The sequence below is a fragment of the Anomaloglossus baeobatrachus genome, chromosome 12 (assembly GCF_048569485.1).
Source record: "Anomaloglossus baeobatrachus isolate aAnoBae1 chromosome 12, aAnoBae1.hap1, whole genome shotgun sequence".
NCBI classification, from domain to species: domain Eukaryota; kingdom Metazoa; phylum Chordata; class Amphibia; order Anura; family Aromobatidae; genus Anomaloglossus; species Anomaloglossus baeobatrachus.
The window spans coordinates 12,556,376-12,570,949 of record NC_134364.1 but is presented as its reverse complement, the minus strand read 5'-3'; the positions used below and the strand labels follow the sequence as shown (position 1 = coordinate 12,570,949).

Genomic DNA, 14,574 nt, shown 5'->3' with positions numbered 1-14,574 from the left:
AATAAAGGCGTAACCAAAAGATGCCTGATTGTCTGACGTCATTTATCACGTGACATGGGATTGTCACTTTCACCATGGATGTCGCTCGCTGATGACGTCATATGTCCGCGACTGTGGAGTCCCGCATGGAGCTGAGCGCAGATGTGATCGGCAGGGATGGGTGCAGCCGCCCGTTTCGGGTGACCTGTGAGCGGACACTGCGAGGGCTGCGGGGAGGCCTGGAGCGGCTGCAGGGGGAGGTGTCCGCGGAGCTCAGCCGCCTGGTGGAGCAGGAGAAGCGGGCAGGAGCCTCCCAGGAGCAAGGTCTGCACCTGCCGTCTATACAGTACCGCCTGCTGCGGGGTAGTCAGACGACCGGGGAGTCCAGGGGGCGGGATCAGTCACTCCTGAGATCGGAAGCCACAGAGGCAATGGTAACCATAGAAACACATCACTCTGCAGAGGAGCTGTGAACACCAAACTGCACATTTTTCATTAATAGAAACTTTTTTTTTCTTTTTTTCCATAACCCCGGGACCCCCCAGGAGCACTAGAACGGGGTCCAATTCCACTTATCCCTTAGTGTGGTCATAGCAGAGAGGGCGGCGGGCAGCACAACGACCAGGAGACTGGGGAGCGGACCCCCGGCCTAGTGCTCGGTGCAGGGGCCCTGCCGCAGACTCCTATGTCTCGTGCTGTATATTGGGAAGATCCTGTTACCCCGAGACGTCACTGCCCATCACTTGTCATCAGAACTGACTTACAGTGGCATGTAAAAGTTTGTGCACCCCTGCTGAAAATTACTGTTATTGTGGACGTTTAATGAAGATGATGACTTTTGTATTTTAGGAAAAAAAAAACAATATAAATCTATTTCATCTTTTACATTTTAAAATGAACAGAAAAAGAAAATGGGCCAATGCAAAAGTTTGGGCACCCTGCATGCCCCTTTAGCAGTATGACAACCTGTAAACACTTTTTGTAGCAGCCAAGAGTCTTTCCATTCTTGTTTGAGGGATTTTCCTCCATTCTTCTTCAGAGACATCTTCCAGTTCTGTGGGATTCCTGGCTCGTCTTGCATGCTCTGCTCTTCCTTGGAGATGTCTTCCAGTTCTGTGAGATTCCTGGCTCGTCTTCATGCTCTGCTCTTCCTTGGAGACATCTTCCAGTTCTGTGGGATTCCTGGCTCGTCTTGCATGCTCTGCTCTTCCTTGGAGACATCTTCCAGTTCTGTGAGATTCCTGGCTCGTCTTGCATGCACTGCTCTTCCTTGGAGACATCTTCCAGTTTTGTGAGATTCCTGGCTCATCTTGCATGCTCTGCTCTTCCTTGGAGACGTCTTCCAGTTCTGTGAGACTCCTGGCTCATCTTGCATGCTCTGCTCTTCCTTGGAGACATCTTCCAGTTCTGTGAGATTCCTGACTTGTCTTGCATGCACTGCTCTTCCTTGGAGACATCTTCCAGTTCTGTGAGATTCCTGGCTCGTCTTGCATGCACTGCTCTTCCTTGGAGACATCTTCCAGTTCTGTGAGATTCCTGGCTCGTCTTGCATGCACTGCTCTTCCTTGGAGACATCTTCCTGTTCTGTGAGATTCCTGGCTCGTCTTGCATGCTCTGCTCTTCCTCGGAGACGTCTTCCAGTTCTGTGAGATTCCTGGCTCGTCTTGCATGCTCTGCTTTTTCTTGGAGATGTCTTCCAGTTCTGTGAGATTCATGGCTCGTCTTGCATGCACTGCTCTTCCTTGGAGACATCTTCCAGTTCTGTGAGATTCCTGGCTTGTCTTGCATGCTCTGCTCTTCCTTGGAGACATTTTCCAGTTCTGTGAGATTCCTGGCTCGTCTTGCATGCACTGCTCTTCCTTGGAGACATCTTCCAGTTTTGTGAGATTCCTGGCTCATCTTGCATGCTCTGCTCTTCCTTGGAGACATCTTCCTGTTCTGTGAGATTCCTGGCTCGTCTTGCATGCTCTGCTCTTCCTCGGAGACGTCTTCCAGTTCTGTGAGATTCCTGGCTCGTCTTGCATGCTCTGCTTTTTCTTGGAGATGTCTTCCAGTTCTGTGAGATTCATGGCTCGTCTTGCATGCACTGCTCTTCCTTGGAGACATCTTCCAGTTCTGTGAGATTCCTGGCTCGTCTTGCATGCTCTGCTCTTCCTTGGAGACATCTTCCAGTTCTGTGAGATTCTTGTCTTGTCTTGCAGTCTCTGTTCTTTTCAGGTCTGGCCACAGATTTTCAATGATGTTCAGATCAGGGGACTGTGAGGCCAGTGTAAAACCTTCAGTTTGCGCCTTTTGAGGTCGTCTATTGTGGCTTTTGATTCAGGTTTAGGATCATTATCCCTTTGTAAAAGCCGTCCTTTTTTCTCCTCTTTCCTCCTTCAGCTTTTTTACAGATGGTGTTATTTTTGCATCAAGAATTTATTGACATTTAATTGAATCCATTCTTCCCTCTACCTGTGAAATGTTCCCCGTGCCATTGGCTGCAGCACAACCCCAAAGCATGATTAATCCACCCCCATGTTTAACACTAGAACTACTGAGGTAGTCATTTTGACTACTTTGCACCATGTATTTCTATATAGGTGTCACGAGTCCAGTAGTTCTAGCGTTAATGGTTGGCGGGATGTTCTTATCCTGATATCCTGTTGTCTTTTTTCTCGACACACACCTTTGATTGTTTTGCCCAGAGTTCTATTTTATCCTCATCGGTCCTCAGGACTTATTTCCGGAATACATTAGTCTTGCTTAGATCTTCTTTTGCAGACGTCTGATGCTGAATTTTATGATGAGGACGCAGGAGAGGTTTTCTTCTGGCGACTCTTCCATGAAGGCCATATTTGTGCAGTTGTCTCTGAACAGGAGAACCATGTACCACAACTCCAGACTCTGCTGAATCTTCCTGAAGGTCTTTTGCAGTCACACAGGGGCTCTCATCTGCCTCTAGCAATCCTACCAACAGCTCTCACAGACATTTTGCTTTGTCTTCCAGACCTTATCTTGACCCCCACTACTCTTGGTAACGGCCATTTCTTAATGACATTTTGAAGACTAGGAAAGAGCAACTTGAAAATGCTTTTCTATCTTTGTGGCCTCCACCATTTTCAGAGTGCTAGGCAGCTGCTTAGAAGAAGCCATGGCTGCTGTTTTTTGGCACAAGGTTAGAGGAGGCCGGGTGTTTATAAAGCTGTGACATTTGCATCCCCTGATGATAGTGAATACGACATAACCCCAACAGGATAATGAAGGGCTGAAACCTTGGTGAAAGTTAAGCACACAAATCTCCAAGGGTGTAGAAACTTTTGCATCAGCCCATTTTTCTTTTTGTAACCTAAATGTAAAAGATGAAAATATTTCTATTGTCTAATATACACAGGGAATGTAGTCTGTAACTTTCTGCTTTTTAGAGATCATTTCTTCCATTACTTAACTGTTCATAAGTTATTTTGACTAGGGGTGTTCAAACTTTTGCATACCACTTTGTCTTGGATGAATAGAAAATAAACAGTGATCTTACAATATAAAAAAGGGAGAAAATGGTGAGGGGGTTTTTTTATTGGCTTTTCAGCAATTTCCAGTTATTTATAAAAAAAAAATCCACATTTTGCTGCACATTTGAGCTAAGTTTTGCTACGTCTCGGCTTTTGACACTTTATAAAAGTGATAGGAAAATGTGTGGCATTAACCGGGGGTCTTCACACCCCCCCCCCCCCCCCCTATGATACTGCACCGTGAGTCTTAGGAAGTTTCCCCCAAAGTGTGTGTCAGATGCAGAACGTTCCATTATTCAGTAATGAAGCTTTATTGACATCAGACTGGACGACGCTCTGCGGCAGCACAATCCTTACTGATATTTTATTCCTTTATCAAGATAATGGAGATGAAGAAGAGGACGACGATGATGATGATGATGATGATGATGACAACTCAAAGAACGGGATATTGTCCAGCAGCCCCCCCGCCAAGAGGATGAAGAATCGACAGAGCTAGCGGTGTCTGCTGCGGTGGACGCTAGTCTCCCGGGGTGTGTGGACTGTAGTGATGGAGACACAAAGACCCCGACCTTGTGACACTGGTTATTGGGGGATCATTATCAGACTTGTGCGCTCTCACATCTGCATCATTTATACTGAGGACACAATGTGGCAGTTATGTATCTTGTTGGTGGGATGTGATTGGTTACGATAATCAAACTCACAAGTGATGAAACTGGACAACGGCGACCGGGGGACACTGAGATCGCAGAAGAAGAAGAATAAACTGTGTTTCCCTGATAAAAAAAAAAAAACACGTTTTAATAGAGCTTAGTTTTGGGGTAAGGCTTGTTTTTTAGGACACACTGGTTGGAGGTAAGTTTATCCCCCAAAAATGGTAGATATCTCACAGGAGAATCATAGTTCCCATACATCTGTGTCGCTCCCAGGTCCTTCTGCGCTCCACAGCAGACACTTCCAGCAGGTCCTCCTGCGCTCCACAGCAGACACTTCCAGCAGGTCCTTCTGCGCTCCACAGCAGACACTTCCAGCAGGTCCTCCTGCGCTCCACAGCAGACACTTCCAGCAGGTCCTCCTGCGCTCCACAGCAGACACTTCCAGCAGGTCCTTCTGCGCTCCACAGCAGACACTTCCAGCAGGTCCTCCTGCGCTCCACAGCAGACACTTCCAGCAGGTCCTTCTGCGCTCCACAGCAGACACTTCCAGCAGGTCCTCCTGCGCTCCACAGCAGACACTTCCAGCAGGTCCTTCTGCGCTCCACAGCAGACACTTCCAGCAGGTCCTCCTGCGCTCCACAGCAGACACTTCCAGCAGGTCCTCCTCCGCTCCACAGCAGACACTTCCAGCAGGTCCTCCTGCGCTCCACAGCAGACACTTCCAGCAGGTCCTTCTGCGCTCCACAGCAGACACTTCCAGCAAGTCCTCCTGCGCTCCACAGCAGACACTTCCAGCAGGTCCTTCTGCGCTCCACAGCAGACACTTCCAGCAGGTCCTCCTGCGCTCCACAGCAGACACTTCCAGCAGGTCCTTCTGCGCTCCACAGCAGACACTTCCAGCAGGTCCTTCTGCGCTCCACAGCAGACACTTCCAGCAGGTCCTCCTGCGCTCCACAGCAGACACTTCCAGCAGGTCCTTCTGCGCTCCACAGCAGACACTTCCAGCAGGTCCTCCTGCGCTCCACAGCAGACACTTCCAGCAGGTCCTTCTGCGCTCCACAGCAGACACTTCCAGCAGGTCCTCCTGCGCTCCACAGCAGACACTTCCAGCAGGTCCTCCTGCGCTTCACAGCAGACACTTCCAGCAGGTCCTTCTGCGCTCCACAGCAGACACTTCCAGCTGGTCCTTCTGCGCTCCACAGCAGACACTTCGAGCTGGTCCTCCTGCGCTCCACAGCAGACACTTCCAGCAGGTCCTCCTGCGCTCCACAGCAGACACTTCCAGCAGGTCCTCCTGCGCTCTCCACAGCAGACACTTCCAGCAGGTCCTCCTGCGCTCCACAGCAGTCGTCCCCTGCCTTCGGCCAAAACATACCCACACAATATGACGTGATACCGTACTGCTTTCAGCTGGGAGAGTGACCTGAGATAGGGTGGAACACATCAAGGACCTGCAGTGGAACACATTGATGCATTCCACCGCAGGTCCTCACGTTCCACTGCATCCCAGGTCCCCGGAGCAGATCCACATCAACTCGATCAGGTTCTGGTGAGTATGATTGAAAGTTGTGTCTTCTCTTTTTTGGGGGTGTCTGCGTTCTTTAATGAAGTATCCTGCAGTATTCTTAATTCTTTTTAACTGCATGGACATTTCAACGTTGAACCACAACTAGGGCTTATATTTAGCAGTGACATCACTGAGAACACCGCCTATCCATCACCAGAAATCAGCGGTGACATCACTGAGAACACCACCTATCCATCACCAGAGATCAGCGGTGACATCACTGAGAACACCTCCTATCCATCACCAGAGATCAGCAGTGACATCACTGAGAACACCTCCTATCCATCACCAGAGATCAGCAGTGACATCACTGAGAACACCTCCTATCAATCACCAGAGATCAGCAGTGACATCACTGAGAACACCTCCTATCCATCACCAGAGATCAGCGGTGACATCACTGAGAACACCTCCTATCCATCACCAGAGATCAGCAGTGACATCACTGAGAACACCTCCTATCCATCACCAGAGATCAGCAGTGACATCACTGAGAACACCTATCAATCACCAGAGATCAGCGGTGACACCACTGAGAACACCGCCTATCCATCACCAGAGATCAGCGGTGACATCACTGAGAACACCGCCTATCCATCACTAGAGATCAGCAGTGACATCACTGAGAACACCACCTATCCATCACCAGAGATCAGCAGTGACATCACTGAGAACACCACCTATCCATCACCAGAGATCAGCAGTGACATCACTGAGAACACCTCCTATCCATCACCAGAGATCAGCAGTGATATCACTGAGAACACCTCCTATCCATCACCAGAGATCAGCGGTGACATCACTGAGAACACCGCCTATCCATCACTAGAGATCAGCGGTGACATCACTGAGAACACCGCCTATCCATCACCAGAGATCAGCAGTGACATCACTGAGAACACCTCCTATCCATCACCAGAGATCAGCAGTGACATCACTGAGAACACCGCCTATCCATCACCAGAGATCAGCGGTGACATCACTGAGAACACCTCCTATCCATCACCAGAGATCAGCGGTGACATCACTGAGAACACCTCCTATCCATCACCAGAGATCAGCAGTGACATCACTGAGAACACCACCTATCCATCACCAGAGATCAGCGGTGACATCACTGAGAACACCTCCTATCCATCACCAGAGATCAGCGGTGACATCACTGAGAACACCGCCTATCCATCACCAGAGATCAGCAGTGACATCACTGAGAACACCTCCTATCCATCACCAGAGATCAGCAGTGACATCACTGAGAACACCTCCTATCCATCACCAGAGATCAGCGGTGACATCACTGAGAACACCTCCTATCCATCACCAGAGATCAGCAGTGACATCACTGAGAACACCGCCTATCCATCACCAGAGATCAGCGGTGACATCACTGAGAACACCTCCTATCCATCACCAGAGATCAGCGGTGACATCACTGAGAACACCACCTATCCATCACCAGAGATCAGCAGTGACATCACGTTGATAGTATATAAATGACACTTCCATGATGGTCACACCGCTCCTTGTTAGACTATGTGCGTACAGTGCGTTTTTCAGGTGCGTTTTTGGCCTCAAAACTGCATACCCTTCCTTCCCCAGCAAAGCCTATCAGATTTCATTTTTTTGTCCGCTCAGTGCAGTTTTGTTTGGCTGCGTTTTTGATTAAAAAAAAAACAAAAAAAAACCGGACATGTCAATTCTCTTCTGCATTTTCCTACCCATGCAATGCATTGGAAAAACGCAGCAAAACGCAACCCAAAACGTGGTAAAACACATGCGTTTTTGGTGACCAAAACCGCTGCATCTTTGTAATCACAAAAAAATGGCAAAGTGCGCACATAGCCTAAGGCTGTGCGCACATCTGCGTTCTATTCCGCAGCGTTTAAGTCACTGCATGTACGTTTCAAAACATTGTGCATGCAGAATTCATGCGTTGTGGATGCTTGCGCTGCCATAGACAGAGTGGGAAAAGCATCCGGAACGCACAAAAGAAGTGCCATGTTGATTTTTAGAACGCAGCGATTTGGCAAAATATTTCAGCAGCCGAAACGCTGCGTTCTAAAATGGAATTTGCACAATCTTCATAGATTCTGCTGGGGACGCATGCGTTTACGCTGCAGCGTGCGCACATAGCCGAACACGTCTGCTGTTGGTGGTAACATCATGATCACATTTCTAGCAGTTATAAATCCAGGTAAAGATCAGGTGATGGGAGTGACACGTCCAGCTCAGTTTTCTCACTGTAAACAATGATGGTGGTAGTAGTTCACATATTAGCAGACAGCAACTATATAACTGCATCCTTCTCCTGGTTATGAAGTCATGGAGCACGAATCCCAGTCCTGATGTCAGTTTATCAGAGCCCGCTGAGGGTTGTAGCAGTTTATCACCTGCGGAGCCTGATTGCAGCACAGCTCTGCGTCACCTCAAGAATGTTCTAGTGTTTGTGCAGATAACCAATGGCACAAAACAGCAGTAATTGTCAGCCATGATGCGTGGCACTGACCTGTCTGTCCTGAACCGTCCCCGGGGCCGGTTGCGTTTGCAGATTGCACTCGCTCCTGGTTACTTGTGCTCATCCGCATAGCAGACACGTGCAGGAGCTTCCAGTCTTTGGCATGATCTAGTCCTGTCCACAAATAGGACCATAACAGAGAGAAATTGTAGAATGGGGCTTTGTAAACCGCGCCAAAGATCACTGATGAAATCTTGATGTAACTTATGCCTGTTTGGTCCTGAGGAAGGGAGCGGAGCCTCCTGAAACGCGTAGACCTGTGCAAGAATAAAAAGTTTACATTAATCCAAGGTTTCATCAGTGATCTTTGGCGCGGTTTACAAAGCCCCATTCTACAATTTCTCTCTACAATTTTTCTCTGTTATCAGCCACCTGGGGTACTGCTGCCGTTGATCCAGTTTTATGTTGTTACAGGAGTTATTATTATTATTATTATTTATTTATAGAGCACCATTGATTCCACGGTGCTGTACATGAGAAGGGGGTTACATACAAAATACATATACAAGTTACAGTAGACAGACTAGTACAGAGGGAAGTGCCTTTCACAACCCTCCTTGGTGAGTAAGATTATCCTGTCATCCCCTGTCTGTCAGGGTAAGACCCTATTGCGCTTCCTTTTCCACAGGTTTTTTTATCCACAAATAGGACCAGACTGCCAGATGCCGCAGGACCATAGCTCCATGCAAAACAATAATTGTGCACAAAAAATAGTGAACCCGTGGACCGCACGACTCCAAAAAATGGCCAGATCTGTTCTTTCTAATCAGGATATGAAGTGACTACTGATCTGCACTTGTTTGCTGTATATGGCCCCAGGAGTGTTCACATTCACTGACCGCAAGCAGAGATCTTAAAGGGAACCTGTCACCAGTTTTTTGCCCTATAAACTGCGGCCACCACCACCGGGCTCTTATATAGATCATTCTAACATGCTGTATATAAGAGCCCAGGCCACTGTGTATAAAATAAAAAACACTTAATACTCACCTAGGTCGCTCCGGTGCACAGCAGTCGGATGGGTGACGCCGTTCTCCGGGACCGGCGCCCCCCCATCGGCCATCTTGGTCTTCCTTATTCTGAAGCCGCGGTGCATGACGCATCTATGTCACACACACGCACCGGCAATGAGCTCCTGCTCAGGATCCCTGAGAACGGCAGCACCCATCCGACCGTTGTGCACCGGAGCGACCTAGGTGAGTATTATAAAGTGTTTTTTATGTTATACCCAGCGGCCTGTGCTCTTATATACAGCATGTTAGCATGCTGTATATAAGAGACCGGTGGTGGTGGCCGCAGCTTATAGGATAAAAAACTGGTGACAGGTTCCCTTTAAAACTTATCACCTGCAGATTGGGGGGAATAACCACTAGGACCCCCACTGATTCTGAGCAGGGAGTACAGCGCTCACCATCCCATAGAAATGAATCTGGTAGTGCCGGGCGTGGTCGGGCGCTGTCTTGTGAGCGGTGGGGTCCCAGCAGTCGGACCCCCCAGAGATAATCACCTTCTCTGTGGATGGAGGACGAGGTTTACGTGTCTGGAATAACCCTTGAAAATGGCGAAGAACTGAATCTACACAAAAAATGGAAATTAATAAAGGCCGGACGGGCGGTTATCACTTTTTAGATGTTTTATTGATAGAAGTGCAATTCCCCAAGATAAAAAAAAACAAAAAAAACCCGACAGATGTGGACGAATTTATAGAATAGAAAAATCAGCCGACGTCAGTCCCCTTCATTGCCAGGAATATAAAATCTCAGGGTTCGTCTTGTGGCGTTTATAAAGCGCAAGAAAGTGTTAAAAGGTAGACACCGGAGGGAAGCCATGATGATGATGAGGAGGAGGAGGAGAGCGACCAATCATCACGCAGAAGAGTGTGCGCAGCTCGGCGTTTATCCAGATGATTAGCTGCCAAAGGGTTAAGTCGCCCCAACATTAAAAAGCGAGAGCGAGGCACTGTAGACGTCAGCGGTGTCACCCCGGTCCATGGGCTCAAGTGTCAATCAACTGCAGCCGGCTGATCTGATTGGAGGCTTTGACGAAGGACTGGTGGCGGTTGCAGAGGACGGCCAGGCAGATGGGCAGGATGCAGTAGCCGACCGTCCGGGGATCCGCTCTGGTGCAGGAATAGAGGAAAAGGAAGAGCTGGAAGTAAGGGAGGAGGAAGAGGACGGCCCACAGCCAAAACGGCAGCGCCAGCAGCCGCGCCTTCAGCGAGTGTGTCCATGACGCTGCCGCCCCCGGCTCCTGTGGCTGCGGCTGCACGTGCTCCAGCGCCAGTCTGTTATACGTCTCGTTAATCTCAAAGACGTAGTAGAAAGCGGCGGCGCTCACAAAGAGGTAGAGGCCGACCCCGATCCATCCCATCCGCTGCCGAAAATTCATCATTCTCCATGCTCCGCATCTGCAAAACAAGAGGTCAGGGGGCATTAAAGGGCCGGCGTCACTGCAGAGTGAAGTTCTGCATCTTTATAAGAAGCCTCGTTTCAAGCAATCACCATTTCCAAGATCCCTGCTTGCTGTCAGTGAATAGGAACAGTCGTTTCCATCCACAGGATGAAACCCTGTATGTATGTATGTATGTATCGCTTCTCACAGCAGAAGGTTTGCTACAATAGCTTCCAGACTAGACCAGTGTTTGTAAACTAAACAATAGCACAAATCACTCGCTGATGGTTTGTTACAATGTGACAGTGCAGCACGCTGATGACACAGCCATAGTGCGGAGAATCGGGGCAGGAGGAGAGCCGAGCGGCTGCTGGTTTAGGTCACTGTCTAGACTGGATACACTGCAGCAAAGCCTCAGCTGTGGGGGACGTCGTCAGATCTGTTCCTTTTCAGCCTCTTTGTTACAATTCCCCGGCAGCAAACAGAGGTTTTAAAGATTAAACGTAAGAAAGTTGTCACTTACATAGGACTGCCGAGCTGCGGACAATAGTGACTTGTGTGGAGGACGGGTTATACAAGAAACCCTCGGTCTGTGCAGCGCCGGCCCCAGAACAGGAAGCGCTGCGCGTCTTGTGATCACGTTACATAACGACTGATGGCACAACGAGGGACAGACGTCTGAGGCAACATTCACCGCACGCTCACTGAGCGTCACTCCGTGCCCCTCCCTGGGGACCGGGGAACCTCTGACTCCTCTCGGGGGGGGGGGGTTTCCTGAATTATGGCTCTTCCCTCCTCTCGGTGGGATTCTGGCATCTCACAGGGGATTTTTGCTCCTGGGGGAATTCTCCCTCTCTCCTTGGGCAGGGGGGGGGGGGGTGAATTTTGACATTGCTCTGGGAGATTCCAGATCTCTCAGGAAGGGGGGGGTGTGATTTGGAGTGTTCTGGCTCCTCTCGGGTGGGCTTTTGGCTCCTTTTTTGAAAGAGGGGTGTTATGGGGTTCCAGCTCCTCCTGTCGGGCATTCTGGATCTTTTATGGGGAGGGGAGATAATGGGGTTCCTCTCAGGGGGATCTGGCTCCTTTCTGAGGAGGTTCTTGCTCCTTTTTTGGAAGTGCCTCACAGGAAGGTTCTGGCTCCTTCCAGGGGGCAACCTTGCTTTTTTTTTTGTTGGGGGGGGGGGGGTTATTGGGTTCCTCTAAGGGGGCTTCTGGCTTCTTTCTTGGGGGGGAGAGTTCTCAGGTTCCTCTCAGGCAGCATCCTGGCCTCTTTCTGGTGGGGGATTTAATGGCGTTCCCCTTGAAGGGAGGGGTTCCTATTGGAGAGTTCTTGCTTCTCTGGGGGGTGCATTCTGACTCCTTTCCAGGAGAGGGGGGGGGGTGTTATGGGGTTCCTATCAGGTGGATTCTGGTTTCTCCCGTGGAGCATTCTGGATCTTTTATGGGGGGGACATAAAGGGGCTCCCCTCAATGGTGTTCTGGCTCCTTTCTTGGGGGGTTTCTCTCAGGTGGCACCCTTGCTCCTTTCGGGGTGGGGGGGTTTATAGGGTTCGTCTTGGCAGGGGGGGGGAGGTGTTCTGGCTTCTCCCATGGGGGGCAGGTTCCTATTGGGGAGTTCTTGCTCCTCTGGGGGGGGGTGCATTCTGACTCCTTTCCAGGAGAGGGGGGGGGGGTGTTATGGGGTTCCTATCAGGTGGACTCTGGTTTCTCCCGTGGAGCATTCTGGATCTTTTATGGGGGGGACATAAAGGGGCTCCCCTCAATGGTGTTCTGGCTCCTTTCTTGGGGGGTTTCTCTCAGGTGGCACCCTTGCTCCTTTCGGGGTGGGGGGGTTTATAGGGTTCGTCTTGGCAGGGGGGGGGGAGGTGTTCTGGCTTCTCCCATGGGGGGCAGGTTCCTATTGGGGAGTTCTTGCTCCTCTGGGGGGGGGGGGTGCATTCTGACTTTTCTGGGGGGAGAGGGTCATGGGGTTCCTCTCAGGGTGCATTCTGGCTCCTCTTTGAGGGTGTGGGGAGTTATGGGGTTCCCCTAAGGGGTCTTGTGGCTCTTTTCTGGGGTGGGGGTCCTCACAGGGGGGCGTCTGGCTCCTCTCTTGGTGGGGAGGGGGGAAAGAGATTCTGGCTTCTTTTGGGTGAGGTTCTGTGGCTCCTTTCAGGGGTGGGATGGAGATTCTGGCTCTTTCGGGAGGAGGGGGGGGGGGGGGGGGAAATAGCTCCTCTGAGGGTCCTGAGCTGCCTCTTCTGTGGTGGTGTGGGGGTCTCTGGTGGACCCTCCCTGCGGTCTCTCACCTGTCTCCGGGGAGAGGTCTCCTGCTGCTCCGGTGTCAGTGCCTCCACTTCCCTCTCATCTCTGCAGTGAGTGACGCTTCCCTGCTCAAACCGGAAGTGACTACTCAAATCACAGGCGAAATCCCATCAGCTGCACTGGCGGCGGCCATCTTTACTGTGGGCAGAAGCTTCCAGTCCTCTCCGGTCGGTGAAGGTTTCCTCCACAGCGCCCTCTTCTACTGCGGACACCGCGGAAAAGAAAATCAGCACCAAGAAAATGTGCCATTCCTCGAGAAAAGCGCCACAGATCTGGGATGACGTCACGCTCACATGAGCCGTTCTACTGTCACATGACCTGTCACCCGCTCGTTCTGCGCCTGCGCAGACCTGGACTTCCTGCTCTTAGTCACCAGATATGATGGACGCTCATTTCATCACGTGGTCACTTTTATGCCTTTATGTTGCTGTTGTAAGTACAAATAAAGCTTTTAGATGCAAAAGTTCTGTCGTAGTTTTCATTCCTAATATTTTCTGACATCTCCGCAGCCTCCGTAAGAAATGTCACTAACCCCTTTAAGACGCTGCAATAGATTTATTTTGTTTTTTTTTATATTCCACTTCTTCAAAGGAGGATAAATGTTTTTTTAATTTTTCTCAGTGTAGCTGGAGAAGAGCCTCATTTTTCCTGGAAGGGATTTTTTGTATTATTTTGCCATCTATATAGGATAGAAAACAGCTTTTGACTATTTTAGAAGGAAATTAAAAAAAAATAACAATAATAAAACAGCAATTTTAGTTTTTTTTTGGCTGTTTTGTTAACATCTGCCAAGTGATGTATGTGACGTGATACGTCTATTGGATAGAAGGTGAACGTGACGTCGGCGGGGTCAATTGTCATCCGGCTGATCAGCGGATTTCTGATATAAGCAATGTTCAGAGCAGAACACCATGTAGGAGACCAGACTATGTCCATATTTGTGTAAAGCAGCGCCCCCTCCTCCATCCACCAGGTGGCGGTGTAGATTCAGCCCTGATCTCATATTGTACAGATTCTGCATTCTGTCCTTACAGATTATACCTGGAATCACCTGCATATGTGAGCACTTCTATATGTGTCCTGTTATAACCATCATGCAAAAACCACGTGGGGCTCAGGAGAGGTTGGCGGAGGGCCAGTTTGGTCACTGGATGACAAGTTACTAATATTGGTAAGGAAGTGTGTCTCAAATCTACGCCTCCAGCTGTTGAAAAATGAAGACATGCGGCATGCTCTTCCCAAACATACTGCCGGCTCCAAACCCTGTTTATTTTTACTGAAGAATGTTTTCAACAGCTACTTCACCGGAACCCATAGGATGAGATGATAGCAGTACACTGCAGGGCACCCTGGAGTCCAACAGATGGCAGAGGGTGCAGTATATGAAGTATTAGACAATTCCTCTCTCCTCCTCCAGACTCTTCACTCCTCTTTCAGACTCTTTACTCCTCATGCTACAGACTCCTGTTCTGTCTTCCTCCTCCAGACTCTACACTCCTTCTCTAGACTCTCACTTCTCCTCCAGATTTTTCGCCCCTTCTCCTCCATTCTCTTCACTCCTCCTCCAGACTCTTCCCTTCTCCTCCAGACTTTTTACTTCTCCTCCTCCAGACTCTTTATTCCTCCTCCTCCAAACTCATCACTCCTTCTTCTCCAGACTCTTCACTTCTT

The 14,574-nt window shown here is 49.7% G+C and overlaps 2 protein-coding genes across 2 annotated transcripts; one reads left to right on the top strand and one right to left on the bottom strand.

Annotated features, from left to right (window-relative positions):
• Positions 1–74: 74 nt before the first annotated feature.
• Positions 75–4,722, top strand: GON7 (GON7 subunit of KEOPS complex). The gene is made up of 2 exons (XM_075330747.1): positions 75–303; positions 3,848–4,722. The coding sequence occupies exons 1-2, from the start codon at positions 102–104 to the stop codon at positions 3,964–3,966; spliced, it is 321 nt and encodes a 106-aa protein (XP_075186862.1). The 5' UTR covers positions 75–101; the 3' UTR covers positions 3,967–4,722.
• Positions 4,723–9,823: 5,101 nt separating this feature from the next.
• LYSET (lysosomal enzyme trafficking factor) lies at positions 9,824–13,002 on the bottom strand. The gene is made up of 2 exons (XM_075329555.1): positions 12,888–13,002; positions 9,824–10,615 (listed from the first exon to the last, which is right to left on the bottom strand). Exon 2 carries the CDS (start codon positions 10,597–10,599, stop codon positions 10,204–10,206), a length of 396 nt encoding a protein of 131 aa, XP_075185670.1. The 5' UTR covers positions 10,600–10,615; positions 12,888–13,002; the 3' UTR covers positions 9,824–10,203.
• Between the last annotated feature and the right edge of the window lie 1,572 nt (positions 13,003–14,574).

Excerpts from the sequence above, each read along its gene's own strand:
- GON7 (XM_075330747.1), top strand. The coding sequence starts at position 102 with ATGTCCGCGACTGTGGAGTCCCGCATGGAGCTGAGCGCAGATGTGATC. Across the intron at positions 304-3,847 it reads AGGAGCCTCCCAGGAGCAAG|ATAATGGAGATGAAGAAGAG; the intron begins GTCTGCACCTGC and ends TCCTTTATCAAG.
- LYSET (XM_075329555.1), bottom strand. The coding sequence starts at position 10,599 with ATGATGAATTTTCGGCAGCGGATGGGATGGATCGGGGTCGGCCTCTAC.